This window comes from Talaromyces stipitatus, genomic scaffold (genome assembly GCF_000003125.1).
Source record: "Talaromyces stipitatus ATCC 10500 scf_1105507295555 genomic scaffold, whole genome shotgun sequence".
NCBI lineage: Eukaryota > Fungi > Ascomycota > Eurotiomycetes > Eurotiales > Trichocomaceae > Talaromyces > Talaromyces stipitatus.
The window spans coordinates 1,107,444-1,135,381 of NW_002990116.1; the positions used below are offsets into that span (position 1 = coordinate 1,107,444).

A 27,938-nucleotide genomic window follows, 5' to 3' on the forward strand; every position below is an offset into this window, starting at 1 on the left:
CAACATCAATAAACGCTACTGTTTCAAACTTGGTGTATCTAACTTCGCTCTATGATGCGAGATTGAAGGTGAATTCGAAGCAAATCTACGCTCTACATATTCACTTCAGACATTTCCCATATGATCGTCTGCAAAAATGCCTTCATCAGACAAGGACTTTTCGTCGGGGTCTGAGGATGCAGATGAGCTTGTTGTCGACTTGCTACAACAATTCTCCTCAGTTGAACATGCAACAATTGGATCTGTGATTCGAAATGCTCAGTCGCCGCCCCGAAAATCTGTGACGCGACCCGTTACTTCCACCTCACTTTCACCTTCGATTTCGGCGGTCCCAGCAATACCAGTGGTGCAATCTACCTCTACGCCTAAGAAGTTTCAAACTATTACCGTTGAAGTCCCTCCATTACCGTCAAATGCGGGAGATTACAAGTTCTTGCCTGGTCACTCAACGGCGTGGCGGGTCTGGGGACAAAAGCGCGCTGGTGGTAACCTACTTTATGAAGTGGAACTTGCAAGTTCAGAGAAGGAATGGGTAATTTCATAAATGTTGATGGAAATTATACACTATTTAACTCGTTATGGCACTTTAGTTAAATGAGACCTTCGTGGGAACCTTGGAAAACGGTTCGGAAGCTATCGCGAACTTCAAGCAGAATGGCCCGCCGAAAGTTAGAAGAGCTCGAAGCTCTATTACAAATGACTATGGATCAGGGAGCTACAAAGGATCTGGTTCAGAAGTCTCGAGATCTTTTGAAGAAGAAGATATGGAGGAAGATGATGAAATCGTGCTAGTCAGCTCCGCAGAGCGCCGATGCAGTCGATTGCCAGGTTCTAAACGTCGCGAAGCACGCGGTAAATATTATGATACGGACGATGAAGACTCCGATAGCCGACCAGTACGTCGATCGCGCAGGGCCTCTAAGCATAGAGTGACTCGGTCTGCACTTTATTCAAATGACGAGAAGTCAAGCGATGATGTCCTCAGTACTTCAACAACAGTATTGCTGAAGAGGAGACGTTCGGATAGACAGGCTACCCGTACCATTAGACGCATACAGGAACATCACTATGACGACAGCAATTCTAATTCCCGCAGTCGTGGTGTGCGGTCCTCAGCCAGAACCGGTCACTCTCACAGAAACAGTCTTAGAGAGAGGCTAGAGGATGACATACCTGAGGTAGAGGCATCACAGACAGAGAAGAGATTTTCAGGAGCCAAGGAAAAGTTCTATCGACTGTCAAATGATGACCCCTTCAGACAACGTCATCGTCAAGTATGTGATAGTTGCGATATCCAAGGAGATGATCGTGAGAAAGGTCCGCTGGTATTCTGCCAGGGCTGCACAAGCGCCTATCACAAGTCTTGTCTGGGTCCTCGAAGCCAACGGGAACATCTCGTGACCAAAGTCGGCTGGGATCACTTCGTACTACAGTGTCGTCGCTGTTTGGGAACCGCCCGAAAGAAGGATACAAATGCACCACATCTAGGTCATTGTACCGCGTGTAACGAAGAAAATGCAGCCTCGCGGCCATTTAGACAGCGACTCAATTCCAAACAAGAACAGCAACAGCGCGAGAAGAACAGTGGGGAGGATCCTATTACACCAGTGAACGATGACTTGATCAACAATGTCGATAATGTCATGTTTCGGTGCGTCAATTGTCAGAGAGCGTTCCATCTGAAAGAACTACCACCAATATGCGGCCCAAACCTAGAGGACACGGATACCTCAGAATCAGATGCCGATCTTGCGACTGTGCGACTTACTGAATACTCCAGGAGATGGCAGTGTCATACCTGCATTTCAGCCCCCGGGGAGATTGAAGCTCTTGTTGGATGGCGACCGGTCGATGCTGATGCATACATTCCTGGATATACCGCTAATGATATGAATGAGGTCGAAAAGGAATACTTGGTAAAGTGGAAGAAGAAGTCCTATTATCGCACCACGTGGATGGAGGGCTCCTGGATCTGGGGAGCTGGTTCCCACCTCATGCGCAAGGTGTTTTTCAGGTCGCCCAAAGGCCTGAAACCTCAAATGACTGCCGAGGATGCCATCCCAGAAGATTACCTGAGAGTTGATCTAGTGTTCGACGTCAAATACACGAACACCGTCAGCGCACACTCAAAAGAAATCGATATTGCAAGGGTAAAGGATGTCAAGGAAGCCTATGTCAAGTACAAGGGTCTGCTTTATGAGGATGCCGTATGGGAGACCGTGCCTTCGCCAACAGAAACAGAACGCTGGAATGACTTCAAAGCTGCATATGAGGACTGGGTCTTAAAGGATTATGTCAAGGTTCCCAAGGCTTCTTCTTTAAAACAACATCTTGAAACAGTTCGAGAGCAGGACTTCCGAACGCTGGTGAAAAAGGCTCAGCCTGCTTGTTTGACTGGAGGCAAACTCATGGATTACCAGCTGGATGGTCTCAATTGGCTATACTATAAATGGTACCAAAAGCAAAACGCCATCCTTGCGGATGAAATGGGACTCGGCAAAACAATTCAAATCATCTCTTTTCTCTCGACATTGATTGAATATCATCGCTGCTGGCCTTTCTTGATTGTTGTGCCAAATTCGACTTGTCCAAATTGGCGTCGTGAGGTGAAGAGGTGGGCACCGTCACTCTGCGTCGTTACATACTACGGCAGTGTTGTAGCACGGAAACTTGCGCATGACTTGGAAATGTTCCCAAAGAATGCACGAGATCTCAGAGCCCATATACTTGTGACGTCCTATGAAACCATGGTCGACGACAAAGCTCGAAGAGTCTTGGCAAGTATTCCTTGGGCTGGTCTTGTTGTGGATGAAGGTCAGCGATTGAAGAATGACAAAAACCTTCTGTATTCGTCTCTGTCCAGTATCAACTTTCCGTTCAAGGTACTGTTAACTGGCACGCCACTGCAGAACAACATTCGGGAGCTGTTTAATCTCATTCAGTTTTGCGATCCGACCCAAAATGCTGAAGACTTGGAGGCGGAATATGAGACTTTGACAAAGGAGAATGTGCCAGAACTACATGCAATTATTCGGCCCTTTTTCTTACGCCGTACAAAGGCGCAGGTTCTCACTTTTCTTCCACCAATGGCACAAATCATCATCCCGGTTTCAATGTCCGTTGTGCAGAAGAAGCTTTACAAATCGATCTTGGCAAAGAACAGCAAATTGATCAAGTCAATCTTCCAAAACAACCAAGATGCACAGACAAAACAGAATGAACGGCACAGCTTGAGCAATATTTTGATGCAACTGCGCAAATGCCTCTGTCATCCCTTTGTATACAGCAGACAGATTGAAGAACGTACATCAAATCCCACCTTGTCGCATAGAAATCTTGTGGAAGCTTCAGGAAAACTTCGACTGCTTGAGCTGTTGCTACCAAGACTCAAGGAACGTGGTCACCGAGTTCTTCTCTTCAGTCAGTTTCTCGACAACTTAGATATTGTTGAGGACTTCCTAGACGGTCTCGGTCTATTTTATTGCCGCCTCGACGGATCCATGGGCGCTCATGAGAAACAGAAGAAGATCGATGCGTTCAACGCGCCCGATTCCACATACTTTGCTTTTCTCTTATCAACAAGGTCTGGTGGTGTGGGCATTAATCTTGCAACAGCAGATACTGTCATCATTATGGATCCTGATTTCAACCCACATCAAGATATTCAAGCCCTATCTCGCGCACATCGTATTGGACAGCAGAAGAAAGTTCTTGTCTTCCAGCTCATGACTCGCGAAAGTGCCGAAGAGAAGATCATGCAGATAGGCAAGAAGAAGATGGCACTCGACCACGTTCTTATCGAAAAAATGGATGCGGCCGAAGACGAAGGGCTGGACTTGGAATCAATTCTACGACATGGCGCGGAGGCTCTTTTTGAGGACGATACCAGTGGGGATGTTCATTATGACGCGGAGTCTGTTGAGAAACTGCTTGATCGTAGCCAGGCTGAGAATACTCAAGTTGGGAATGATGCATCCGCTGAATCTCAATTTAGTTTCGCGCGAGTATGGGCGAATGACAACGCTGCACTTGAAGACCGATTAGGGGATTCCGATAGAGCTACGCCAGTGAACAACACTTTGTGGGAAAAGATTCTTGCTGAGCGACAAAAGGCAGCGGACGAGGAAGCTTTGGCAAACGCACAAGCACTTGGAAGAGGGAAACGAAAGAGAACTGTGGTGAACTACTCCGCCAAAGAGAAACAGGATGAACAACTTTCTCCTGGAGGTACTAAACGAGCCATGGTCCAGGCTGAAAGCGACGATGAATTTCGCGCCAAGGAAGCGTCATCCGAGAGCGATGACGAGGGAGCGTTACTCGAATTTGAGCAAGTCAAAAAGGCCAAAGGTAAGACCTTCACAGTACTATAATGATATTGAATTGTGCTAACTTTACTCATCTATAGCTCGTCCATTCAAACGCGTCGACCCCAACAAGCCCACGCCGGACCCCACAAATGGAAATGCAGGCCAGCCTAATAGACCTGTTGATCGGTTGCTTCCATGTCTTGCCTGCAATCAGATACATCCCGTCGGCTATTGTCCATTGAAGCTCGCTGGTGTGGAACACTGTGCGCTTTGCGGAATTGCTCATCTTGGCTATCAGCGGGTATGCCCTCATCTCAATTCGGAAGAGCAAATTTTGTCAATGCTCCAGTCTTTAAGGCAGAGCACCGAGCCAAAGTGGCTTGTGGATTCCGCCAGGCACTATCTCTGCACCGTCAAAAGGGAGAAAGCAAAAGCCGACCGAAATAGATTTACATCGGGTGATTTTTCCATGCCTCCTCAACCCAACACTAGTCATTCCATCGCACCGGATGGCAGAGTTTTTGGCCTTTTTCCCCCTGTTTACGGTCAACTTCCCTACCCAGCGTACCCTCCCCCTTCAGCCAGCAATCCGTATTCGAGTCCCTACCCTAGCGTCGCCCCTACCCCCTCGTCCAGCTTTAACATACCTCCAAATGCGCCTTATCCACCAGCCCCTCCACCGCAGTCTCTGCCACCGTCTAATGGCTTCAAAATGCCCCGGCCTTTACCTCCGCCATGAGAATTTCTGGGACCCATTCGTGTTTTGTGATCATGTGCTTCAATGCAATCGATTAGGTTTCTTGCGTTTTCTTGCGTATCTTATGCGAAAAGCATGTTTGATTTTTTTATGATTGAAGGGCGGTCGATTGGTCTTTTATGGTATTTCTGATGGAACGTACTATTAAGCGAAATAATTCCTTATGATGTTAGAGGTCAAAATTCAATATGCCAATGCAGTATAGTAATAGAATACCCAGGCTACCTTGCTACATGGATAACCCCTCCATACTTCTTGTTCTCTTGAATAAAGCGAGAGATCACCTAGGTGCCTATTAACTCCCGGATAGATTTCAGGTATATGCAGTTGCTACGTATGCTTTTGCTTGTATTATAATTAAATTGCTTCATTGCTGCTTTAATGAATCTAGCTTATTCTCTATGAAATGTGCTTATAATAGAATGTCAAAAAGGAATCGGCCTGTGAGAACTTTAAGTTCAACCGTGAAAGCTAAAGTGATCTCCCCCTGTGGAGCTTCCCGCTCGTGCATGCAGGCTGCAGAACAATAAACCCATGGGAATTCTAGGGCTTGGCATCTACTTTAATTTAATCGCATCATTCTCTGATTTCTTACAAAATGGATGGTTGGGCTCAGATTTTCTTTCAATATTCTTGTGAAAGAGAGGATCAGCTAGAATCTGATGTTTTGTGCTGGAAAAATCTTCTTTGACTCGTTAAGACTCATATTCTCGCTATGTAGATGCATAATTCTATATATGCAGAGCCTCCATTGTATAAACAAGGCAATGATGCCTAATGTTTGACGTTCAAGGAGAGATAAAGTGTCTGTGTTATCAGTACTAAACTCTTTGATATCACCACATGGGAAGCATGTGTTTTTCTGTGCTCTTCAAGGACCCTGATCATCCATCTTGAACTGTAATTTGCCATTCGCCAATAAGCATTCGTCAGCTATCTCAACTGAGACATCGAATCTTTTCGTTTGTAGGTAGAGGAAGATACACTGGACTGTGTCGACGTCGGTGATTGGTCGGGGGGCCTATATCTGAGCCATGTCGAGTCTCGATCTCAAAAAGCCCTGAACCAGGCGTAACTCTGTCAAACGCCCATCTTCTTCAACCCAGCCTCCTATCAGCTCACTGACCAATTGACTGTCATTACCTATGGTTATATGAGGGCTTTATGTTATTCTTTTTTGATAGAATACAATAGATAAGCTTGGCGAATGCCTATCAAAATCAGTATGGCACGTGTCAGATACCAATAAACAGGACAAAGAAAAACAGACAGTGGAGGAGCAGCCCTATGCTAGGAGTGTTTCATAATAATCAAATATCTTGTAAAAACTTGCTCAATTTGTACTGGAGGCTGGGGAGTGACCGTTTGCTGAGGATCATGATAGAAACTTTTCGGTCGCCGCCTTTCTTATCCCGTCTCGACCCTTTCACGACCTCTTCCTCATCCTTCCCCTCCTCTCCGCTCCCAGCCTCCTTTGCTTCTTCTGTTTTTTAGGAGCAATCCATATTTATCCAGATTTGTCTGTATAGTCCGACTATTTAAGCTCGACTTTCCTCCTTTCCTTTCATACTCTCTATCCTATCCATCTCTTCTCACGATTATCCAATTTCTACTCATTATACCATCACGGTATCTGACTCAAAGATCTCTTCATTATTATCACTTGGGACAGATTCGTAGTCTTCTCTTCCACAAATCTACAGGTGCCCAAAGTCAAGCTGCACACCATATAGTTTCTGTCAGACTCTGGTCCAATTTTCCTCTGTCTCAAGAACAAATCTTGTATCGCCTTGTCTCATCTGTTTATCTCTTCCACATCACATTTCTCTTTATTCAATCTCAATTTCTGGATAGAATCGACATCATGTCTGAAATTCGTCCTCAGTTCTTCCTCGTTCGCGAGAATGACACCATCGTCCCTCTCATTGCTCTCGACGAGCTTCCAGTTGAGATCACCATCAATGGCATCCCTCGTCAGTTGGGTATGGCTGACACCGGCGGTATGACGAGCGTTGGAAAGGTCCCAAGCCGTGGTGTCGTCTACGTCGTCACTGGCGTCTCTAAGGACTCCGGTTCGCCTGAGGGCAAGAATGACCGCTTTGGCAAGGGCAGAGGCCGCTACGGTGACAAGAAGGTCAGTGTGATTCTGTGTTCCCAACTCAAGCATTGCTCAAGAGAAATGCCACTGACTGATTTGTTTCCTTAGCATGGTGGTCAAACTAGCCAAGGCCAAAAGGAGTACTGTTCCTATTGGATCCGTCATGGCGAGTGCATGTTTCAGCAGCAGGGTATGTCCCTGACTTGATGACTCTAAATTCAAGTTTGTTGTTACTTAGTGATGTGTGTTATCAGGCTGTATCTACAAGCATGTCATGCCCATGGACCCGGAAACCATGAAGAAGGTTGGCTTGAACGACATTCCACCATGGTACCAAAAGAAATTTGGAGTGCCCAGTCTTCGCTCTTCTGGAGTCAATCAGAACAACTGGCGTAAGCCTCGCGGTACCCAGAAAGCCATTGAGCCCGTCGATCAGACTGCCAGGAGCAATGGCAATGTCACCACCCCTGATGGCAAGAAGAGTGACATTAATGTTGCTGCAATTACGCCTGAGAGTTCTAATGATGAAGAAACTGTCACCGCTGCACGTGTTGCGGATGCCTCCCACGAAATCGCTGATCTCACCGACAAGATGAAGAACACCGTCATCACCGCGAAAAACGGCGCGAACCCCGTTACTCCCCCCAACGCCAATCATTACATCGACTTTGAGCGTGTTGGTACCGCATCATTTGGCTATAAGTATGATGCATCACCCCAGACTCCGACGGAGCGGCTCCCCATGCGTTCTCGACGTCTATTTGAATCGAAGGGTCCTAACAACGACTATAGTACGTCTCAAGAATCAACCCCCTCCATGACGCTTACTGAAAACTCATTCTATTCCTTCAGCTCCCTGGGAGGAACCCCTCGGTCGACTTCGGAACAAACAGTGAAGATGGTATCTCAGGACAACAAGTTCCCCGTCACTTACGTTGGGGACTTCAACGCTGCTGATGATACCTGGAACAGCTTCAACGACGAGCTTGACAAGATTGATGCTAATGAACCTGGTTATCGGAGCATCAGCGAATTGCTTCCTACTTCCTTTCCTGAGGACCGCTATGGAAACTTGATCTTGATCTGAAGACATGCATGTCGAACGTCCTCATTGAAGATTGGTAAACCCCTTTTCTCTCTTCTTCAATGAGGTCTCTTCTCTCGACAACTTACTGTTGACACGAATGATGGATAACGTGACCATGGCCATGACAGTAGTGACGATTTCGGATTTTCTTTTTCTTTTCTTGACTAAGGACGTGGTTTCATTCTCTTTCTTTTCCTTTACCAAAAACCACAAAAAACACCAAAAAAATATATTTGTCATTTCTTTATCTTCTCTTCATCATCTCGCCTTTTGGATCGCAAAAAGAACCACCAAAAGGATTTAACGAATATTCTTATTTTAATATTCTTTCTTTTAACTTTTTTTTTTCTATCGTCATGTTGAATCATCCTAAATTTTCGATATGCTCAAAGTTGGTGGAATGTTGGTCCGCTTGCGGTGTCAAAAAGACTGATGGGGTTGATGATAGAACGTGGGAGATAGTGGTCGATACTTGAGAAGTCGTCAAAATATGAGTATCATTTCCTTATCATCTTTCCTCGTCTTCGTAATGTCTTGGTGTGGAGTATGGAAGTTGATTTATATTATGCCAGTTCGTACTTTTGTCGGCATACACTGAGCCATCAGCCGATGTTCAGAGCTAGATAATCGAGCTGGGACGGTGAAATGTAATATTCTAAACATTTTGAAATTGCGGATTGGTATGGTACATGAAATGAATATACATAGCTCGCAGCGACGACGACAAAAACTCTATCTTCTCGGCCTTGCACCAACTTTTCCTCTTGCCACTGTCTCCTTGACAGCACCCTTCTCATCTGCAGCACGTAGCTGAGGATGTTGGCTCAGAGCTGGTAAAGTACGGATTGCATGGAGAACGGATTCCTTGCCATCCACGACAGTATTACGTTCCTGTTCGCTTTGGAGACGAAGTTCACGATCCGTAAGGAGTTGATGCTTCCGGTTATCGGTCATTTTCCATGATTCGGGGAACGTGTATCGAACTTTTGGTTTGTGATGTCGGAGGTCAAGGGGTACATCTGCGAAGGAGTCGCCCTCTTTGGCTTCTTTGATAAGATTCTTGATGGTATCGCCGAGATAGCGTTTGTTTTGGGCTCGGGCCGAAAATTTCTCGCAAGACATGCGTACAATGTCTGTGTCGGGGTTGTAGCGTGGACCGACAAGTTTGAGGAATGTCTGACGCTGTGCCTCCGTCAAATGTTTCGGTACAAGATCCTTGGAACTAAGTTCCACAACAACCTTGTGTTCGGCAGGGTGTTGTTCACCCATGTAGGATGTGTATCGGAAGCGGAGGATTTGGTTTTCCTTGGGCAATTCAAATGGCTTGGTAAGGTCTGAAAAAGTAGTCACGATCAGTAACTGAACACCACTGAGGTACTTCGGGATAACATACTACTCAATAATGGCATATCCCATGCCGCGATACGAGCATATTCTCGGATCTCGCGATGCAATTCCAACTCCGCGTGGGCCATGGAGGTGATCTCATCATCATTGTAGGTATCATCTCCATCCTCCGCATTGGAGAACTCATCTTCTTCCTCCTCCGCCCAGAAACCACGGTTTCTCTCTCTCACATCCTCAAATCGCATTCTTGATTCTCTATCAATTAGTGCCGCTGATTGTTCAACCAGGTCAATTTGCTCTTGTCGTACAGCCGGGTCGTTCCACACCTCGACGAAGCGTTTGTTTTCGGCATCAAATACGGCTCGCTCTTCAGAGGACATCAATTCGTACATGGACTTCTCGGCATCGGTAAAATTCTCGACTGAGTATTCAGGAAGGTCACCAATATCCTTGAGGTCGATATCCCGCGGTTCGTCGGCATCTTTTGGGACGTAGGTAAAGGGCGACGAGGAGAAACGCCGGGTTTGTTGGAGACGGATTGGCGTGGTGCGCGTGTGGAAAACCTGCGGGATGCTCACATACTGTCTTTGTGATAACATCAAAGCCGCACGGCTCAGCGCTTTCGCTGTCCCGGACATGATTGATGTGCGCAGAGTCGAAAAAGTTGTAACTTGGATGATGTTTCGAGCAATTATTTCTGGCCCATCGGGGAAGATTATGCGCTAATAAAAGAACTAACCGTAAATAGTTAGTATTTGCTTACTTTTCAGGTTTAGCGTGTCATTCGAGGAATAATGTAAGCAAGACCGCTTTGACTAACTTAACTACATCACTTCCTCCAATGTTCAACCATTTTATATAGTTGACTGCATACTTATCTCAGTATTGCATGCATTTATCTTGAAGATGTCTTGATTAATAAATTTGTTGAAATTGCGAATATGACTCATCCATCACGCAAAGTGTGTTTTGTGACTATTGGAGCTACGGCACCTTTCGATACTCTACTCTCAAATGTCTTAGCCCAACCTTTTCTTGAGGCGCTCAAGAAGCATGGATATACCGCGCTTTTGATTCAGTACGGCAAAGAGGGCCAGGAGATTTTTGATACATTTATCAAGAATAACCCTCCCGGAAGCCCTGGGCGATATGATTTGGATATTCAGGGATTTGGTTTCAAGAAGGACGGACTTGTCCAGGAAATGCGCTCCACCAAGGCAAATGAATCTCAGCATATTGCTGAGGGAATAATACTCAGCCATGCGGGTAAAACTGTCTCGTCTCCTTTGTCAAAGCGTCTGTTGACCTTTTATCAGGGTCCGGCTCTATCATGGAAGCTCTACGTATCGGTGTCCCTCTGGTGGTAGTGCCCAATCCAGCACTCCAAGACAACCACCAAGAAGACCTCACCCGACAGATTGCGAAGAACGGCTGGGCTGTTGCCGGTAACCTAAAGTAAGTGACTTTCCGAAATTGGAACACCGATCCCTAACAAAGTGTAGCCGACTGGCAGAATCTGTGCCGAAAGCAGAAAAACTTCGCAGTACTTTACGGAGCTGGCCATCAAAGGATAGAGGGGAACTCAAAGATAGCAGGGGCTTGGCCGGAGTTGTGGAGGAAGAGATGGGATTCCTAGATTGAGTGCGATACGGTGTGAACGAGGAGAAATTGCCTCAACTTGCTCGCTCTACTCGAACCGAAAATCCGACCTCGGGCACGCACGATCCAGCAACGTGTTAGGATGTGTATTTATTTACCGTCTTAGATGATGAGTGATAAGCACTATATGCGTAGGGGCGGTTGCTCGTTGCCTGAGAAAGGTGTATCCTATTAGTCTCATTGGCTGTATCTTAACGATCAGAGTATAGTTTTATTATATAAATGCATCGAGTAATTTCCAACGGAAGTAGCAAATACAATGTTATTGTTATATGTCGGGCCAATACAAGGTATATCGTCGAGTAAAGCACGTTGATAAATGTTGATGTGTTCTTTGTGTTGGCCCAAGCTCCTTTTTCGATGTTGAGGCGCGGACAGGGGAAGAACCGCTCCTCCGTAGAAACAATAAATCACTTCAACTTTCTCGTCAGGACCACCACGGAGCCGTCACGGTCTTTCATTTCTCTTCGCGTTTTTTGCATTTCTTCTCTTTCAATTTTTGATATACTCTGTGGTTCAATTGTGCTACTTGGTCTCTGCATGATCAGTGACGACTTCGCGAATTGACACGTCCCGCCTGCGCATCACATCTTTGTTTATCGAAACAAAATCGACACGACCAACACAACCAGAATGACGGACGCGAGCCTACACAACGTTCCTATTGTCATAGATAATGGCAGCGGCACGATACGAGCCGGATTCGCTGGCGAAGAAATCCCATCATGTTATTTTCCGTCATTCGTCGGCCGACCCAAACACCCGCGAGTTATGGCAGGTGGTCTAGAGGGTGATGTTTTCATTGGGCAAAAGGCACAGGACTTGAGAGGGCTTCTCAAGATTCGGTACCCCTTAGAACACGGCATTGTTACGGACTGGGATGACATGGAGAAAATATGGCACCACGTGTATGAGAGCGAACTGAAGACACTGCCCGAAGAGCATCCGGTGCTCTTGACTGAGCCGCCGTTGAATCCCAGGAAAAACAGAGATATTGCGGCCCAGATAATGTTTGAAACGTTTAATATTCCAGCTCTTTACACCTCGATTCAAGCGGTACTTTCGCTCTATGCTTCTGGTCGAACGACCGGTGTGGTGTTGGACTCGGGCGATGGCGTGTCACATGCGGTACCCGTGTATGAAGGATTTGCGGTACCAAACAGTATTCGAAGAATAGATGTTGCTGGACGAGATGTGACGGAACAAATGCAATTGTTGTTGCGAAAGAATGGCTATGTTCTGCATACGAGCGCTGAGAAGGAGGTGGTGCGCATGATCAAAGAAAAGGTTTGCTATGTGTCATTGGATCCGAAGAAGGAAGAGAAGGAATGGATCAATAGCTATCACAAGTCTGAGTCCAAAACTGTTGAATACGTTCTTCCGGACGGACACAAGATGAAGGTAAGATTGTGAACGTGCTCGAGATGCTGGATGTTGTTACTTACTTATTCTTTAGATTGGCCAAGAACGTTATCGTGCTCCTGAGATTTTGTTCGACCCCGAGATTATCGGCATGGAGTATCCGGGAGTTCACCAAATTGTGCAGGATGCAATTACTCGCACCGATCTCGACCTCCGAAAAGCTCTCTATCTCAACATCGTTCTGTCAGGAGGCACGACGTTATGCAAGAATTTCCCCGATCGGTTAATGCGAGAGATCAAGAGACTGGCCGTTGAAGATATGAAGATTCGTATTTCTGCGCCTGCGGAGCGTAAATACACTACATGGATTGGAGGAGGTATTTTGGCAGGCTTGAGTACATTTAGAAAGGTAATCACATTCTGTCTACAAGGCTTTGCATGCGACTAACTGATGGTGCTTAGATGTGGGTAAGCGCCGATGAATGGCACGAAGACCCGGAGATCATACACCGCAAGTTCGCATAGTCAATTGAGCGATGAGATTGATCAGAGACTCTGAACCATCGTTCAACGAGGTAGACGGTGATAGCGGAATATATTCACAAATTTTTATTGAGGAGGGGCGCTGCTAGGGCTCCTTGTGATACCCCATTGTTCTTTTTTTTTTCTTGCATTTGGTGTGTAAGGTTCGATATTTTATACGGGAGATACTAAATTTTAGCTTCCTGTTGTATAAACATCATTATTATCTTTGGAGCACGTACAACCGACTCATAATTCCCTAGATCGGATCGGTCCCGATGTGGCTTAGTTCTATCTATATTTACTGAATGATCAAAAGGCGTGTGGATGCCCAACAGACGATACTACCTAGTCAAAAGGCGCGATAAAATCCCTCAAACCAACAGAACGAAATCTAGGGTATATTTAGCCTGGCCTTGTGGTGATCATGTCCGTTCAACCCCGAGATCTCTACATTCACAGACCAAAACATTAAGACATTCTTACCATTCTCAAGTCACAGCACAATGGTTACTGCAAAAAGCAACCTCCAATTCCGTACCGCAACTCCAGAAGATGCACCCGCAATCGAACAACTAGTGCAATCCGCTTTCCGCGCCGCTGACATTCGGCAAGACTGGACTGCCGACATGGAGCTCAACATCCGTTTCCGGATCGAAGTTGACGAGGTCATGCCCCGGATCACGAATCCAGATAGCGCGATTGTGATGGCTTTCGCCAGGGGCGACGGTGGCAAGGAACTTCTCGTGGCATCACTTGAAGTCACCAAGCGCAGCGATGAGCTCGCTCGTCTTTCCATGTTGGCTGTAGACCAGCATCATCAACGCGGTGGAATTGGACGTGAGATCCTGTCCTATGCTGAAGCATATTGTCAAAAGACATGGGGAGTGACGAAGTTTGGATTGGATGCGCTTTCGACACGCGAGGCTTTGATTGCTTGGTACATCCGTCGTGGGTATCAGAAGACCGGGGATACGGCGCCGTTCCCTGTTGACAGGTTTAGTGATTTGGCATTGCCAGCGGATTTGTGTTTTGTGCAGCTTGAGAAGGATCTGGGAGAGGCATCAGTAGAACCTGGCTATAACGAACCGGAGGCCTTTCAGTGCCCAAGTCAATATATCTAGAAGTAAGTTCGATCTGGGGGTGAAGAGTACTCCAATATCATTGATTCATTCGACTATTAACAGATTGAATGCTCTTCAGTTCCATATCAAAGTCATCCAAGCTGATATTAGTGGAAATACGGAGCACGCTTTCTGTCGTTATAGCCAGGTTCTACTGTAGCAGTGTGGTAGGAGATAGGAATGTTTTCTTTTGTATCTCCGGGTAGACGGGGAAAGCTTCCAGGTGGGTCACTCTTACCTAGGAATTATCTCCGCACTCCGAGGTAAGGATGTGCCTATATATATCCAATAGATATCTCACCAATATTACATCTACGTAAACAGCTCTTTTTTTCCAACTGATATTTACTGTAAGCACTCAACATGACTTCGTTCGACCTACGGATTGCCATTGTTGGATCCGGGACAATCGGCCTCTCCTTTGCGGCTCTACATCTTTCCCATCCTACCAAGAGAATCCAAGTCGTCATCCACGATCCCCGGCCTGATATAGAAGACTACGTCAAGACAACGTTACCAGGTGTGTAGCTCTACAGAGGTATAGGATGGAGTATCGTCACTAATCCGACTCAGAATATGTGGGCGCCGACGTATCCTTGCCACAACTGCTAGAGTCAAAGCAACTCATCATATCCTCAACGCTCTCAACGGCATTAGAATCCGTCGACATAGTCCAAGAGCAAGGACCGGAAAATGTATCTTTCAAACAGAAGCTATGGCCCCAAATCGAAAAGGCAGCTCCATCAACAGCTTTGTTCTGGTCGAGCACTTCTGGCATCCCATCGTCTGTCCAGGGTGTCAATATGCAGGAACCAGCTCGCCTGCTAGTTGTCCATCCGTTCAATCCACCGCATATCATGCCAGTACTGGAAATCGTTCCGCCTCGCAACATCTCTACTGACAAGGATGCTTCGAAAGACTATATAGATAAGACCATTGGATATTGGAAGACACTCAATAGATCGCCCGTTGTCCTGCATGAAGAGGTCACTGGCTTCGTAGCCAATCGTCTATCATTCGCCTTGTTCCGAGAGGCAATTCACCTTGTGAACTCTGGAGTTGTCACGGCAGCTGAGGTGGATCGTATCGTTGAAGAGAGCATGGGACCACGCTGGGCGGTCAGGGGACCCTTTTGGAGTTACCATGCAGGCGGAGGTAAAGAGCAAGGAATCAGGGGTCTCCTGAAAAAAGTAGGGGGTACAGTACAGGCTTGTTGGGATGATGCTGGGACGCCATCGTTGCGGCCAGAGGGTGAGGGTTCTGTGGCTGCGTGGGAAGATGCGCTGTGTCAGCAGGTAGAGCAATCTTATGGGGTGTTGGACGACGAGGATCTCAGGGATAGAGATGAAAAGACGAGGAAGGTCCTTGCCATCACTCGAGCTTAGCTAGGCAGAATGATATGACAATGTCTTTGTCACATGACACTCTCGGTTGCCTTCCCCTTTTGTTTGTTTGTTTGCTTCCTCCTCTCTTGTCTCTTCTTCAACATCAGCAGACCTCACAACTCATCCCATTGAGGAACAAGTGCTTGCTGTATCTCATGCAAGGTAAGTTGGCTCACATATTTCTTTTCTTTCATTTTATTCTCAATTTGAGTATATCATTTGTCTTTGTGGGAGTCGTCTTCTAAGTGAGCGTCAAAACAAACGGGGATGCCCGTCATACGAAGAGCCACCGCTCCTTTCTCCTCCATCTTGTTGCTCTCCTCTTCTCTCTCTCTCTCTCTCTCTCACTCACACACACACACACATCCTCTCTTTCTCTTATCACACAGCATACGTCCCGTGTCATTTCCATCCTTTTCATCACTCAACCCATCTTGTACGTCTTCGCCATCAAATATACTGATCTTGACGCGATCCAGATGGGGGACTGGGACACCGAGGCCAATGGAGGTGCCAACGATGACAACAACTGGGATGCTCCTGGTCCTTCTAAGGAGTTTGCTCCAGTGAAAGCACAGTACGACTCCGCTGGACCTCCTCGTAACGACACTTGCCGCAAGTAAATGCTCAATATCTATTATCATAACTAGCTGTCTTGCTCATACCATCCTACAGCTGTGGCCAGTCTGGTCACTTTGTTCGTGACTGCCCTGAACCTCGTCAAGGGGGCGGCGGTGGCTGCTTTAACTGCGGCGAAGAAGGCCATAACAAAGCTGACTGCCCTCATCCTCGTGTCTTCAAAGGCACTTGCCGTATCTGCAATGAAGAAGGTCATCCTGCGATGGAATGTCCTCAGAAGCCCGCTGAAGTTTGCAAGAACTGCCGCAAGGAGGGCGAGTACTGCCCTCAGTGGGATCTGCATATAGTGCTGACTCTCATCAACTAGGCCATAAGATTGCTGAGTGCAAGGAAAACCGTCAGTTTGACTTGAATTGCGTTGCAGACGAAACCCCTGAACAGGCTTGGGCCATGATCAAGAAAGCGGATGCCGAGCGCGACCTTGATGACTTTCGTGAAGTAAGTCACTGATCGAGAATGTTACTTGAATCTGTCTAACAAATAATTTAGGCGCTCAAAGTGTACATGAAAGCGGACCCAACCAAGACCTTCGTCGACATCGAGAAGCAGCTACGTGCAGAGGGAGCTAAAATCTACCTGATCGCTCTTGTAAGTACACCAGCAACTACAAATCATGCAACCAGCTGACACTGTGTAGGAAAAGCAAAAGGAAGGATCCGAAGCGTACACTTTGATTGACCTCCAGGGAAAACTGGACTGCACCTACGTCGTAAAGCTCTTCTTCAGTCCTGACCCCCGTCGCGGAACCTTGAAAGAGCGTTGGCCTACAACTCCTGAAGAGAACCTTGAGCGTCTTGCTGATGCTGGCTTTGAGTATGATCGAATGATCCCCAAATGTTCGAATTGTGGAGGTAAGTAGATATCCTGGCAATGTATTAAATGGCGTTGACATGGCACTGACACGAACTATAGAGATGGGTCACATATCCAGGGCCTGCAAACAGGAGCGTGTAGAGTTCGAACGTGTCGAGATCAAATGTGTCAATTGCTCTGAGGTTGGACATCGTGCTCGTGACTGCACTCAGCCACGCAAGAGCAAGTTCGGCTGCCGCAACTGCGGTGCTAGCGATCACAAGGCTGCGGAGTGCACTGAGCCTCCTAATATGGACAACGTCGAGTGCCGCCGTTGCAACGATACTGGCCATTTCGCGAAAGACTGCCCATCTGCGTCCAAAGTTGCTAAGGCTTGTCGTAAGTGTGGTGCTGAGGATCATCTCTCGCGTGATTGCGACCAGCCTCAGAACATGGATCTGATCACGTGTAACAACTGTGATGAGACTGGCCATTACGGTCGTGATTGCCCCAAGCCTCGAGACTGGTCCCGCGTGAAGTGCACTAACTGCGGAGAAATGGGGCACACCCACCGCCGTTGCTCCAAGCCAGCGGCGGAGGATGGTGGCGATGGCGGTTGGAACGCTGGAGGAGTATCTGCAGCCGAATTTACCTGGTAGGGGATTGCCGTCTGCGCAGCTGCAAGTGTACCAAAAAGTATGGAAGATTATGTGCAAGATTTCTCTTTTTTGATATCATCTCCTTTCATGTTGATAAACTTGACGTAAAGAATTGGGGAAGTTGTATCTGGCTTGAGAGACGTGCGAACATCTTGATTAGGATAGGTTACCAATCAATGGAAGTAGTTAACGGTTGATGTCACATTCTCAGATCGAATGTCGTCAGTAAGCTTATCTCTTTAAATTCGGCTTAAGCAGATTCTGCTATCCCTGCTCAACGTTGTGCGGTGGTTGCTACTCTGAAGTCATGCAAAAGACCTCTGCCATTGACATATACCTTGATCCCCGATGCACACAAATCCTTAACTAGCTAATATACGTTCTTACCAGGTATGGTTAAGCCTTGGTCGGAGTCTGGTGTCCTCGATTCACTGAATATCTGAATCACAGTGTTTTGTCGCCGACTGCTTCTGAGCTAACCATCTACCTTTTTATTTCGAGAAACCCAATCATCCACCGTTTTCTGGAAATCTGGCTTATACAACCAAGCCAGGTCGAATTCCTCCCTTGCGGCGCCGAAATTAGCACCATCAGTAGATGGCATTCTTCGCATATCAATCTGTTTGTTGAGTTCCAGGATTTTATCCACTCTCTCCTGACGACACGTCTGCTAGAAACTCAGAGCATCCTGAAAATTCTCGATTTTGTCTGCCTTGCTAAGCAACAATGCGAGAACGTAGACGTCCTCAAAAGCTTGATTGATACCCTGTCCCGCAGATGGAGGGATAGCGTGCGCAGCATCGCCGACAATGAGTACTCGTCTCGTCTCCGAAGCCCATTTGTCTAGTTTAGGAACAACGAAGAACGGCCATTTATTGACCTTGACTGGATCGATTTGTGAAACAGCATTCCGAACAAATTCCGGGAAGTGAGCGTTACCGGTCTGGAGAAATTCGACTGCTCCTTGTTTATCGGCAACAAATTCACGGTCCCAGCCTGGTTTGCCGGCAGATACACGCTGCTGTTTACCAATTAATACCTCAGAACCATCGGCCTGTTGCGGCGCTATAACGAATGCGCCCTGGGGAGACATTATTGTCACCGGGATATGATAGTCCTCGGGCAGCTTGAGTTGAGCTCTTGATACAGCTGCCGTTATACCTGCCATACCGAGGAATATAGTCTGTAAATCTGGATATAGGTATTCCCGGACTGTGGAATGAATGCCGTCTGCACCGACTAGAATACTAGCAGACTCTGTGCTGCCGTCGGCAAAGCCGAATTCCACACCATCCGTAGGACTATCCTCGATCACATTTGTGAATTTCCTTCCGAACTGGATCAGTATCCCCTTCTCTGTTATTTATATTTATCGAACGAGTCCTGAACGAGCGTGAACGAGATCATTGAGTTTAAGATTCCAAAATTGTCAAGTAAATTAATAGACATTCCCGGCTTCATATAACCCAAAAGTCTCCCGATATCGTGTACCTAACACGGTCAAAATGGCATCTAGAAAACCGACTGTGGCCATCATCGGCTCAGTACTCGCAGGTTTGAGCCTTTCGCTGGCTTTACACCAGCATCCATTCCAGTCACTATCTACGAATCTCGACCAGCACCTCTCAACATTGGCGGAGCAGTTATGCTATCACCAAACGCGCTGAAAATCCTTGATCATTTAGGTGTTTACGCAAGTATAAAAGGAAAAAGCTACAATTTTGATACGCTTCATTACCGCGATCTATCTGGCAAGTTACTGGGAACTCAAGAGTTTGGCGGGGAGGGAAAGTACCGTTATAGAGGTATTCGTATTTATCGTTACGTCCTCATTGATAGATTATTGGCAGCATGCAAACAAAATCTACATAGTTGCCAGCCACGTAGTAGCGAGTCCTACTTCGATCCGCCATGGATATTCAACCCCATCAATCAGATACTGGAAAACAAATCTACTCTCAGCCATGCGGAGCTTGACCTGCACGTATATACGAGTTGGCGATTGAAAATAGAAGCGGCTGATAATTTTATAGGCAAATCTGGCAAATGAGAATAATCAAATTTCGATGCCCAATGGGTACGGAGTAGTCAGGGGCGAAAAAAGGAGTTAAATATTTTCACTGGCCCTCTTTCAGCTTTCGATATCCGAGCACTATATGATCGTTACGTGTTCATGTTGAGCGGTACATAGCGGTCTTTTCCTGCTTGAACAGCATGGGTTTATCTCACGTTTTGAGGTTGATTCAGTTCAGAGAATTAGGGCTAGGGCTAGCAACCCGACTTTCTTACGGTATCATAGGGTTAGGGTTAATATCCACAGGCTGGATTATTTCCAACTTCCCCAAAGAGACCAAAACAATATTGACCTAGCTTATATAACCCCTGGTTTCTATGCTAAGTTTTTGGCTGTAAACGAGCCATTGAAGAAACTGTCCTTGCCTTCATCTGTTAACTCAACTTATATATGCAGGGCCGCAAAGATGGGAGAACGTATAAAGAACCGCAAAGCTAGCTGTGGAGATCTAGATCAACACACGATTATCCCAAAGATGGTCATTACGTAGAATCCATGAGAGATTTCTCTCGAACATCTTCAGACCAAATCCAAGAAAGGAGGTGTCTGAGGGTACAAGGAGGTTATTTCCGGGCACGCGAGGCATCAATTATGATGCGTGGTTGCCGATCTTGTCTGGACCCCGGATGCATGATAGCTAGGTAGCTAGTTAGATGTGCATGTAGCTATGCGCGTATTGGAATGATCGGCCATTCCTTGCTGATGCATGCATCAACATCCCCTCTAGGGACGTATGTACTATGCGCCGAGTAGACGGTGTAGCATGTACGATGGAGGAGGACCGGTGTAGTGATATAGCGATTCTCGAATAATCCAATGACGAATAGCTGGTCTCCGCAGACACGTACCTACGCTGTAGTTATTGAAGATGCCTCAGAACATCGTTCTGTCCATCTCATGTCGTGACGGTGATATGTACGAACGAAACTAACTGCCAGGCGGGGTTATCTATCCGCCAAACTGACGGAGCTTCTTTTCGGTTGAACGGTATATTTCCGGTCCTTGGAAGCAAAAGGTTCCTGGGATTAGACTTTTCCGCAAGGATTCTGCAATTATGGTATGCCGGGATCTTTATTTAGACTTTTTGCTGAACCTTGTAACATTAGAAGTTTCCCCAACTGTAAACATAGTAAGCTTTGGGGGTGAATATATGCCCTTCTCAGCGCAAAAAATTGTTTGATAGATCGATCGTACTCCAGCTGAGAGGGCAGTTGTAGAGCAAAAAGGCTCATCGAAACGAATAGTAATCAGACGCCTGTCATGGCATTGCTGTACGTACTTTTCCCCATAAATCTTTCCCCATGTTCCATCCAACGTCTCAACAGCACCCCGTATGGAAAATGCGACGGAATTGCCTAATATGGTCATTCCGGTTGAGATGTCCCCCACGGAGCTGAGGCCTGAACGATCGGTGAAAAAGAAACAGACAACTTACGTATCCGGGGGTGGCTCACACTACGTGACTAGCATGAACCGACTATCCCGCATTTAGGTGCGTACCGATGTTGGTACAGTGCCTTTCCAGTAGTGTTGGCACCCTTGGTGTAAGTTTTGCAGGCAATAAACGTGGGCGGTAAGAAGGGGGGTGTCAACACTACTGCACCCCCACTGTACGTCTTGCTACGGAAAGTATGCCTGCGTTTCTCTGTGATTAGATTGTTCGTCGATTTTGGACGACAGTCTCACTCTTAGATGTCAAGGCTCAGAGAACAATGAACTACACACGCTTGGCGACCCACCCCTTCGCCTGTGTTAGCCTACTGATTGTATTCTTCCGCATAATGCTGTCTGTGGTCGGCTGTCGGCTACCGGCAGTATACGCCGGCGTTGCAGAGAATGCAGTGCAAAGACGAAGTTTTGGTGAATCGTCTGTTCGACTGTGAAGGGTTTTGCGTCCATGCCGAACAGAGATGCTCGGGCTTGCTCGAGAAAATTCATGAAGTAGACGGCTCCATGTGCGATGCACCTGCCACACAGATAAATAGACTGTCTTCTGGCTTCGATTTTCATCGCGTGGTCGACGATCTCGATCAATGTCCGTACGTAGGAGAAAATTCTCATGACTGATCTAGTAAGTAAGCCGAACATCACACCACAGCATGAGCCAATATACTGAGCGGAATAAAGCGACAGGCACCGTAACAAAAAGTTTAACCCACTCACGAGTCGTGGCAAGATCTCAATCTGATACAACAACGCTTTCTCGAGCGAGTCACAGCCGATACAAAGTTCAGCCTTGGAGTGGAACTCCCGCATTTCCGATTTTGAGAACATTGGTTGTCTTAGGTTAAGCAGGACCTTGCCGTGTGTGAGCTAGAATGCGCGTGCGAAGTGATGTGTCGAATTGATTTATTCTCGTCAAGCGGAGGATAATGTAGAATCGGCCTGAGGCAGCCACAGCTGGCTGCTTACAGCTGATTGGTACAACATGCAACACTGCTGTACTACCTAAGCACTGTACGGAGTACATGCTTAGCAGTGTTAGGGAACGTGACCTGCCTGGAGTAAATCAGAGGATTAACCCCAGAAACATCACGTGGAGAGAGAGAACATTGGCTACGGCTTCTCCAGAACAGGCTAGCGCGTCCCTGACAGCCCTGAAGCATGACGCCATGGCTGAATGTTGGTCGCTCTTTCCGTTTTTCCCCCAGACTCCACTCCCCACCCTCCTTCCTTTTTTGCACATCGTATTTCTGCTGTATTCTTACATACAGTACACGAGCTACTCCACATCCGGATATATAAGCATCCCTATTGGCGAGATTGTATGCACTGCTGGTGCGCGCAGCCAATCATTAGCTGTGAGTGGATCAAATTCGGTTACTTCTTGCCCGAAAATAACCTGGTGTATTGTACCGATACGCGTTGATATGCATTAGTATGGCACAGCTTATGCTTCCCATGTACCACTCAGCAGGAGCTACGGTGCGCTCATTTATAACCGCGTCCTCCCCTCCTCTGGGACGATGTTGATCCTTTGCTCTTCGTCCCTTTTTCCTCCCCTCAAGCAACAAGACGGACTGGTTTCGTCACGGCATCACTCTCTTGTATACAACCCCCTTGAATGCCCATTGCTTGTCAGCCTCGAATTGATCGCGTATATCGTGTATGGGCCAGTGCGCTGTAGAAAGATAGACAGTCAATATGGGCCACGGTGGACGCTCCTACCTCGGCCTTCGAGGCACCAAGCTCAATATCGCAGTCGGCGTGATTGCCGGTCTAGATTTCTTGTACGTATTTGTCCTGTGCAGGCAAAGATAATTGCTCACATTCTGCAGACTCTTCGGTTATGATCAGTACGGACAGCTCCCTTATGTGGCAAGCCCATGAGGCAATGAACTAACCTTTGCAGAGGTGTCATGGGTGGTCTTTTGACCTTGGACTCCTTCATCTCACAATTCCCTGACCTCGATACTTCCTCTGACGCATACCGGGCAATGTCCTCTTCTCAACAGATGCATCGATCCAACATTCAAGGTACGTCTGGACCCAAGATTCTGAGCCGATTGAATTAACTGGCTGTAGGAGCTGCTGTTTCTGCTTACAACGTCGGATGTTTCGTCGGTTCGATCCTTTGTATCTTCATTGGTGACCGTCTCGGTCGCCGCAAGACGATCTTTTTGGGCTCTTCTATCATGGTTATCGGCGCCACTCTGCAGTGTACTGCCTTCAGCCTAGCTCACTTCATCGTCGGCCGTATCATAACTGGTATCGGTAACGGATTGAACACATCTACCGTCCCCACATGGCAGTCTGAATGCTCCAAGGCTCATCGTAGAGGCCAATTGGTCATGGTTGAAGGTTCTTTGATCACCGGTGGTATCTGTCTCAGTTACTGGCTGGATTTCGGGTTTTCATTCCTTGACCCCAACTCGGTCTCGTGGCGATTTCCCATTGCATTCCAGGTCGTCATTGCCTTGATCATTCTGGCTTTTGTCATGCTCTTGCCTGAATCGCCCCGATGGCTCATTTTCAAGGGCCGCGAAGACGAAGCTACCGAGGTATTGAGTGCGTTGCTAGACACCAACCGTGAAGACACGATTGTCGAGAACGAATTTGCTGCTATCAAGGATACGGTTCTAGAGGCTCAAAACACCAGTTGGCGCGATTTGTTCACCATGGACGAGAACCGCCACTTCCACCGTGTTGTCCTCGCCTACGTCAATCAGATGTTCCAACAAATCTCCGGTATCAATCTCATCACTTACTACGCTGCTACCATCTACCAGAACAGTATCGGCCTATCTGGATTCTTGTCCCGTATTCTAGCCGCATGCAACGGTACCGAATACTTCATCGCATCTTGGCTACCGATTTTCATCATTGAGAAAGCCGGTCGTCGACCTCTGATGTTAATCGGAGCTGCAGGCATGTCTCTCTCCATGGTCGTTTTGGCGATTAGCACTAGTTTTGAGGGTCAAACCAAACCGGGTATTGTGGCTGCTGTATTTCTGTTCGTTTTCAACACGTTCTTCGCCTGGGGATGGTTGGGAATGACATGGTTGTATCCGGCTGAGATCGTGCCTCTACGTATTCGTGCGCCGGCCAATGCGTTGTCGACATCTGCCAATTGGGCGTTTAACTTTATGGTTGTCATGATTACTCCAGTGGCATTCCAGACGATTAAGTATCAGACTTATATCATTTTTGCCGTCATGTAAGCAGCCCCCACCCTTCCTATCTGTTTGTCGTCCACTAACAGTTTGAAGAAACGCCTTCATCTTCCCCGTCGTCTACTTCTTCTACCCCGAAACAGCATACCGCTCCCTCGAAGAAATGGACGCAATCTTCCACAAGACCAAATCAATCTGGTCCGTCGTCAGAATTGCGCGCGAAGAACCGCGCCGATACGGGAAGAATGGAGAATTACTGATCAACTACACCCAAACGGACGAGCATTTTCATCATGTCGTCGTCGGCGGTGATGCAGATGGAGAGAAACGAACTGTCTCAAATAAGGATCATGCGAATCCGCAGTATCATATTGAGAATGGGGATGCGGTTCGTATTTCTGAGTCGAGTTGATCGGATCGCAGGACTCGTTCATGGATATGGTACATGTCATGCTATGCATGCGTGGACTCTACGAACTTGATGTTGATCTCCATTTTTTCTCTGATATACCCCTTTTCATTTCTTTTATTTCTACTGTAAATACCCAACTGAGCTCGTCATGGGACGGGAAACAGATAAAGGAGGATAGATAGATCACAACTTGTTATATTATCTCTCTGTAGAAGAATGCATGAATCTATATTCTACTGGATAACGGACGTAATCACTTCATATGTAGGCCTACATATATATTTAGATGGACAAACGTTGTCAAAATAAACTTAACTTTGCTAAATAAGGCCATCTATGCATTAGACTCATTACCACACAGAACACCTTGCCAGACAATACCAAAAACATACACAGATAAAAACACCAATAATAGAAAAAAAAAGTATGAATGAATTGTATGATGGTATGTATGACTAATTCTGTAGGTTGAGTCATCCTATTTCATCTCTACCTTTGTCTAATTCATGAACATGGTTGTGTTTGAAGAGTAAGAGACGGACGACGGCAACGGTAGGGTATCCATGGGTTGATTGATTGGTTTGATTGGGTATTTTTCCAATTTTTATTTTATTTCTCATTTTCTTTCGTAACATTTATAATCGAGATCGTTTAAACGCCACCGCAAAGCTGGATTAAGTTAGTATGGCTCATCAATAGAGAAAAATAGGGGAACATACAGTCTCAACAATGATACCAGTAACCTGGTAAGGGTCAGCGTTGGAGGCAGGTCGTCGGTCCTCAAAGTAACCCTTGCCATCCTTGGCGCACTGGCGAGGAATACGGATGGAGCCGCCACGGTCAGCGACACCGTAGGAGAACTTGTCAATGGAACCGGTCTCGTGGCGACCAGTAAGACGAGCCTCGTTGCCCTCACCGTAGACGGCAATGTGTTCAACGTGACGGGCCTCGAGTTTCTTCATGGCAGCCTCGATGGCCTTGATACCACCCTCGGCACGGGTAGCGTCGTTGGAGACGTTGGTGTGAAGGCCGGCGCCGTTCCAGTCACCGGGGATAGGCTTGGGGTGGAAGGAGATCTGAGCACCGAATTCTTCGGCGACACGGTGGAGGAGGAAACGAGACATCCAGAGGTGGTCACCCATCTGGATACCTTCGCAAGGACCAACCTGGTATTCCCACTGAGCGGGCATGACCTCAGCGTTGATACCGGAGATGTTGATACCGGCGTACAAGCAAGCCTTGTAGTGAGCCTCGACAATGTCACGGCAGTAGACCTTGCCAGTTCCGACACCGCAGTAGTAAGGGCCCTGGGGACCAGGGAAACCACCCTTGGGCCAGCCGTATGGCCATCCGTCGGAGCCGAGGAGAGTGTATTCTTGTTCAAGACCGAACCAGAAGTGCTGGTCGGCGTGTGTTTCCATCAACTTGGCGGCCTCGTGGCGGTGGTTGAACTTGTTGGGGGTGCCATCGGAGTCCCAGGTCTCACAGAGGACAAGGATGTTGTCTCCCTTGCGGAAGGGGTCAGGGAAGATAGCAACGGGGCGGATGTAGACATCGGAGTTGTCGCCGGGTGCCTGGCCAGTGGAGGAACCGTCAAAGTTCCACTCGGGGAGCTCATCGGCGGAGGTGACAGCCTTGGAAAGAGTCTACGAGAGTCAGTAACCAGTAGAAAGTAATTGATTTAGCTCGCTCGCTTCGCGTTGCTGTTGAGGGGGAAGTGGGCTGGCTTATCGGGAGGGAAGCGCGGCTTGCGATAAATCGGGAGATAAGGAAGCATCGGAGATGATTGGTGTAACACGTACCTTGGTCTTGGAGCGAACACCACCCTCAGCGTCAATCCAGACGTACTCGGCCATAACCTTGCCCTTCTGGTCGAGGGCAAGATATTTGAGAAGCTGTAGCGTGTTAGAATGAGTTGTGAGGTTATCGCGTGACCGGGTCTTATCGGCCGGGTCAAGAGCAGGAGGGGAAAAACGCACATTCTCAGTGTTGGAAACGATAGTTGAAGTAGCCTATGCCATTGACGTTAGCGATTGTTCACAATTGACTTGGAGATAGTTGCAATCACAATTCACCACATACCATGATGATAATGTCTATGTGTGACGAATGACTCGAAAATAATGATCAGAGTAAATTGACAGGAAACAGTGTCACACGGAGCAAAGCAGAAGATCAAAGCAAAGCAAAAGCGAACACTGAAATAAAATTGTTTAAGGGGGATAAGAAGAATGAAGATGGAGAGAGAGTGGAAGAGGCGAAGGAGGCTTTTTATTGTCTGCGACGACTCGATTGGGGAAGGAGGATGGAGGGGGAAAGGAAGGAAACAGCCAAGCAGAATCGGTTTTTTCTTAGTGGGGGGGGGCAAAAATACTGATTAGTGATTGTTTTGGTACTGTACGTAAAGAAACAGTACAGAGACATGAGTGAAACAGAGAAAGGCGCAGCATTTTTCTGGGTCGAGGCTGGTCCCGGTGGTGTATTACCGTTTACTTACAGACACATACCCATTATTACGTACGTATCTACCCCATCTTCCAGCCACGGAGAAGAACCGATAGTCTTGTTTAAGCGTGGAGGAGTAAAATAATATAGACAGTTAAATAGAAAAAAAAGAAAAGAAAAAGGAAAGGGTCAAAGCTTACGTATACTTGTATATTTTCATAAAGATATGACTCGATAGCAATTGGTCATGGTAGTATTACGGGCGGTAATCTACCCAGACAATCAGACGGCCGATAACGCTATCGTCTCCGGGTTTATTTCGTATCTCGGACGAGGCACTGTTCTCCCCGACAACCCTTATACCTATCCCACGAGTTCATTATATGCTAAATAGTAAATACAAACACAGTTTATTTTAAATTTACTGCCATCATGACTGGCAAATTGACTATCCTTTACCCGTATCGTACTCGAAATCCTCCGAGTAGTGTGGCGGCATTCAGCCGATATAAATTAGGGTTTGATGGGCACACCGAAACCGGCCAATCCCTCAGCACGGATATCTAACACTTTTCTGTTGAGACATAAAAACCAGCGCATGTCGCGGTTTGAAACATGTTGATTCTGAGAAATAAACATCATGCGAGAGAATTATT

The 27,938-nt window shown here is 47.0% G+C and overlaps 12 protein-coding genes across 12 annotated transcripts, besides 3 other annotated features; 9 read left to right on the forward strand and 3 right to left on the reverse strand.

Annotated features, from left to right (window-relative positions):
* Window positions 1–136: 136 nt before the first annotated feature.
* Window positions 137–5,294, forward strand: TSTA_115100 (chromatin remodeling complex subunit (Chd3), putative; the record flags this gene model as incomplete). Its single annotated transcript, XM_002481658.1, has 3 exons — window positions 137–532; window positions 591–4,347; window positions 4,406–5,294. 3 exons carry the CDS (start codon window positions 137–139, stop codon window positions 5,044–5,046), a joined length of 4,794 nt encoding a protein of 1,597 aa, XP_002481703.1. The 3' UTR covers window positions 5,047–5,294.
* A 1,634-nt stretch (window positions 5,295–6,928) lies between these two features.
* TSTA_115110 (uncharacterized protein) lies at window positions 6,929–8,249 on the forward strand (the record flags this gene model as incomplete). Its single annotated transcript, XM_002481659.1, has 3 exons — window positions 6,929–7,198; window positions 7,271–7,352; window positions 7,417–8,249. The coding sequence occupies 3 exons, from the start codon at window positions 6,929–6,931 to the stop codon at window positions 8,247–8,249; spliced, it is 1,185 nt and encodes a 394-aa protein (XP_002481704.1).
* Window positions 8,250–8,832: 583 nt separating this feature from the next.
* TSTA_115120 (37S ribosomal protein Rsm24, putative) lies at window positions 8,833–10,273 on the reverse strand. The gene is made up of 2 exons (XM_002481660.1): window positions 9,643–10,273; window positions 8,833–9,583 (listed from the first exon to the last, which is right to left on the reverse strand). The coding sequence occupies exons 1-2, from the start codon at window positions 10,232–10,234 to the stop codon at window positions 8,982–8,984; spliced, it is 1,194 nt and encodes a 397-aa protein (XP_002481705.1). The 5' UTR covers window positions 10,235–10,273; the 3' UTR covers window positions 8,833–8,981.
* A 154-nt stretch (window positions 10,274–10,427) lies between these two features.
* On the forward strand, window positions 10,428–11,431 carry TSTA_115130 (glycosyltransferase family 28, putative). The gene is made up of 3 exons (XM_002481661.1): window positions 10,428–10,862; window positions 10,913–11,051; window positions 11,099–11,431. The coding sequence occupies exons 1-3, from the start codon at window positions 10,538–10,540 to the stop codon at window positions 11,235–11,237; spliced, it is 603 nt and encodes a 200-aa protein (XP_002481706.1). The 5' UTR covers window positions 10,428–10,537; the 3' UTR covers window positions 11,238–11,431.
* Window positions 11,432–11,888: 457 nt separating this feature from the next.
* TSTA_115140 (actin-related protein ArpA) lies at window positions 11,889–13,324 on the forward strand (the record flags this gene model as incomplete). The annotated part of the gene is made up of 3 exons (XM_002481662.1): window positions 11,889–12,656; window positions 12,712–13,026; window positions 13,080–13,324. The coding sequence occupies 3 exons, from the start codon at window positions 11,889–11,891 to the stop codon at window positions 13,140–13,142; spliced, it is 1,146 nt and encodes a 381-aa protein (XP_002481707.1). The 3' UTR covers window positions 13,143–13,324.
* A 321-nt stretch (window positions 13,325–13,645) lies between these two features.
* Window positions 13,646–14,423, forward strand: TSTA_115150 (GNAT family acetyltransferase, putative; the record flags this gene model as incomplete). Its single annotated transcript, XM_002481663.1, has 2 exons — window positions 13,646–14,241; window positions 14,327–14,423. 2 exons carry the CDS (start codon window positions 13,646–13,648, stop codon window positions 14,421–14,423), a joined length of 693 nt encoding a protein of 230 aa, XP_002481708.1.
* Window positions 14,424–14,626: 203 nt separating this feature from the next.
* TSTA_115160 (3-hydroxyacyl-CoA dehyrogenase, putative) lies at window positions 14,627–15,686 on the forward strand (the record flags this gene model as incomplete). The annotated part of the gene is made up of 2 exons (XM_002481664.1): window positions 14,627–14,783; window positions 14,837–15,686. 2 exons carry the CDS (start codon window positions 14,627–14,629, stop codon window positions 15,646–15,648), a joined length of 969 nt encoding a protein of 322 aa, XP_002481709.1. The 3' UTR covers window positions 15,649–15,686.
* A 277-nt stretch (window positions 15,687–15,963) lies between these two features.
* Window positions 15,964–15,998: a microsatellite.
* Window positions 15,999–16,127: 129 nt separating this feature from the next.
* Window positions 16,128–17,738, forward strand: TSTA_115170 (zinc knuckle transcription factor (CnjB), putative; the record flags this gene model as incomplete). Its single annotated transcript, XM_002481665.1, has 6 exons — window positions 16,128–16,267; window positions 16,324–16,541; window positions 16,595–16,725; window positions 16,777–16,875; window positions 16,925–17,138; window positions 17,200–17,738. 6 exons carry the CDS (start codon window positions 16,128–16,130, stop codon window positions 17,736–17,738), a joined length of 1,341 nt encoding a protein of 446 aa, XP_002481710.1.
* Window positions 16,388–16,546: a mobile genetic element.
* Window positions 17,478–17,678: a mobile genetic element.
* Window positions 17,739–18,408: 670 nt separating the features above from the next.
* TSTA_115180 (monooxygenase, putative) lies at window positions 18,409–19,272 on the reverse strand (the record flags this gene model as incomplete). The annotated part of the gene is made up of 2 exons (XM_002481666.1): window positions 18,409–19,094; window positions 19,230–19,272. 2 exons carry the CDS (start codon window positions 19,270–19,272, stop codon window positions 18,409–18,411), a joined length of 729 nt encoding a protein of 242 aa, XP_002481711.1.
* Window positions 19,273–19,383: 111 nt separating this feature from the next.
* On the forward strand, window positions 19,384–20,302 carry TSTA_115190 (uncharacterized protein; the record flags this gene model as incomplete). The annotated part of the gene is made up of 4 exons (XM_002481667.1): window positions 19,384–19,722; window positions 19,772–19,815; window positions 20,038–20,228; window positions 20,265–20,302. The coding sequence occupies 4 exons, from the start codon at window positions 19,384–19,386 to the stop codon at window positions 20,300–20,302; spliced, it is 612 nt and encodes a 203-aa protein (XP_002481712.1).
* A 2,473-nt stretch (window positions 20,303–22,775) lies between these two features.
* TSTA_115200 (MFS monosaccharide transporter, putative) lies at window positions 22,776–25,071 on the forward strand. Its single transcript, XM_002481668.1, has 4 exons — window positions 22,776–23,042; window positions 23,165–23,289; window positions 23,338–24,469; window positions 24,522–25,071. Exons 1-4 carry the CDS (start codon window positions 22,957–22,959, stop codon window positions 24,835–24,837), a joined length of 1,659 nt encoding a protein of 552 aa, XP_002481713.1. The 5' UTR covers window positions 22,776–22,956; the 3' UTR covers window positions 24,838–25,071.
* A 41-nt stretch (window positions 25,072–25,112) lies between these two features.
* On the reverse strand, window positions 25,113–27,127 carry TSTA_115210 (glutamine synthetase). Its single transcript, XM_002481669.1, has 4 exons — window positions 26,920–27,127; window positions 26,640–26,849; window positions 25,557–26,483; window positions 25,113–25,506 (listed from the first exon to the last, which is right to left on the reverse strand). The coding sequence occupies exons 1-4, from the start codon at window positions 26,920–26,922 to the stop codon at window positions 25,489–25,491; spliced, it is 1,158 nt and encodes a 385-aa protein (XP_002481714.1). The 5' UTR covers window positions 26,923–27,127; the 3' UTR covers window positions 25,113–25,488.
* Between the last annotated feature and the right edge of the window lie 811 nt (window positions 27,128–27,938).

Bases quoted from the DNA above. Each gene is read 5' to 3' on its own strand.
- TSTA_115130 (XM_002481661.1), top strand. From the start codon at position 10,538: ATGACTCATCCATCACGCAAAGTGTGTTTTGTGACTATTGGAGCTACG. The intron at 10,863-10,912 runs GTAAAACTGTCT...ACCTTTTATCAG, and splicing joins AATAATACTCAGCCATGCGG to GGTCCGGCTCTATCATGGAA. The intron at 11,052-11,098 runs GTAAGTGACTTT...AACAAAGTGTAG, and splicing joins GCTGTTGCCGGTAACCTAAA to CCGACTGGCAGAATCTGTGC.
- TSTA_115120 (XM_002481660.1), bottom strand. From the start codon at position 10,234: ATGTCCGGGACAGCGAAAGCGCTGAGCCGTGCGGCTTTGATGTTATCA. The intron at 9,584-9,642 runs GTATGTTATCCC...CTACTTTTTCAG, and splicing joins GGATATGCCATTATTGAGTA to ACCTTACCAAGCCATTTGAA.
- TSTA_115200 (XM_002481668.1), top strand. From the start codon at position 22,957: ATGGGCCACGGTGGACGCTCCTACCTCGGCCTTCGAGGCACCAAGCTC. The intron at 23,043-23,164 runs GTACGTATTTGT...TAACCTTTGCAG, and splicing joins ATTGCCGGTCTAGATTTCTT to AGGTGTCATGGGTGGTCTTT. The intron at 24,470-24,521 runs GTAAGCAGCCCC...AACAGTTTGAAG, and splicing joins TATATCATTTTTGCCGTCAT to AAACGCCTTCATCTTCCCCG.
- TSTA_115210 (XM_002481669.1), bottom strand. The intron at 26,484-26,639 runs GTACGTGTTACA...TGACTCTCGTAG, and splicing joins GTGTTCGCTCCAAGACCAAG to ACTCTTTCCAAGGCTGTCAC.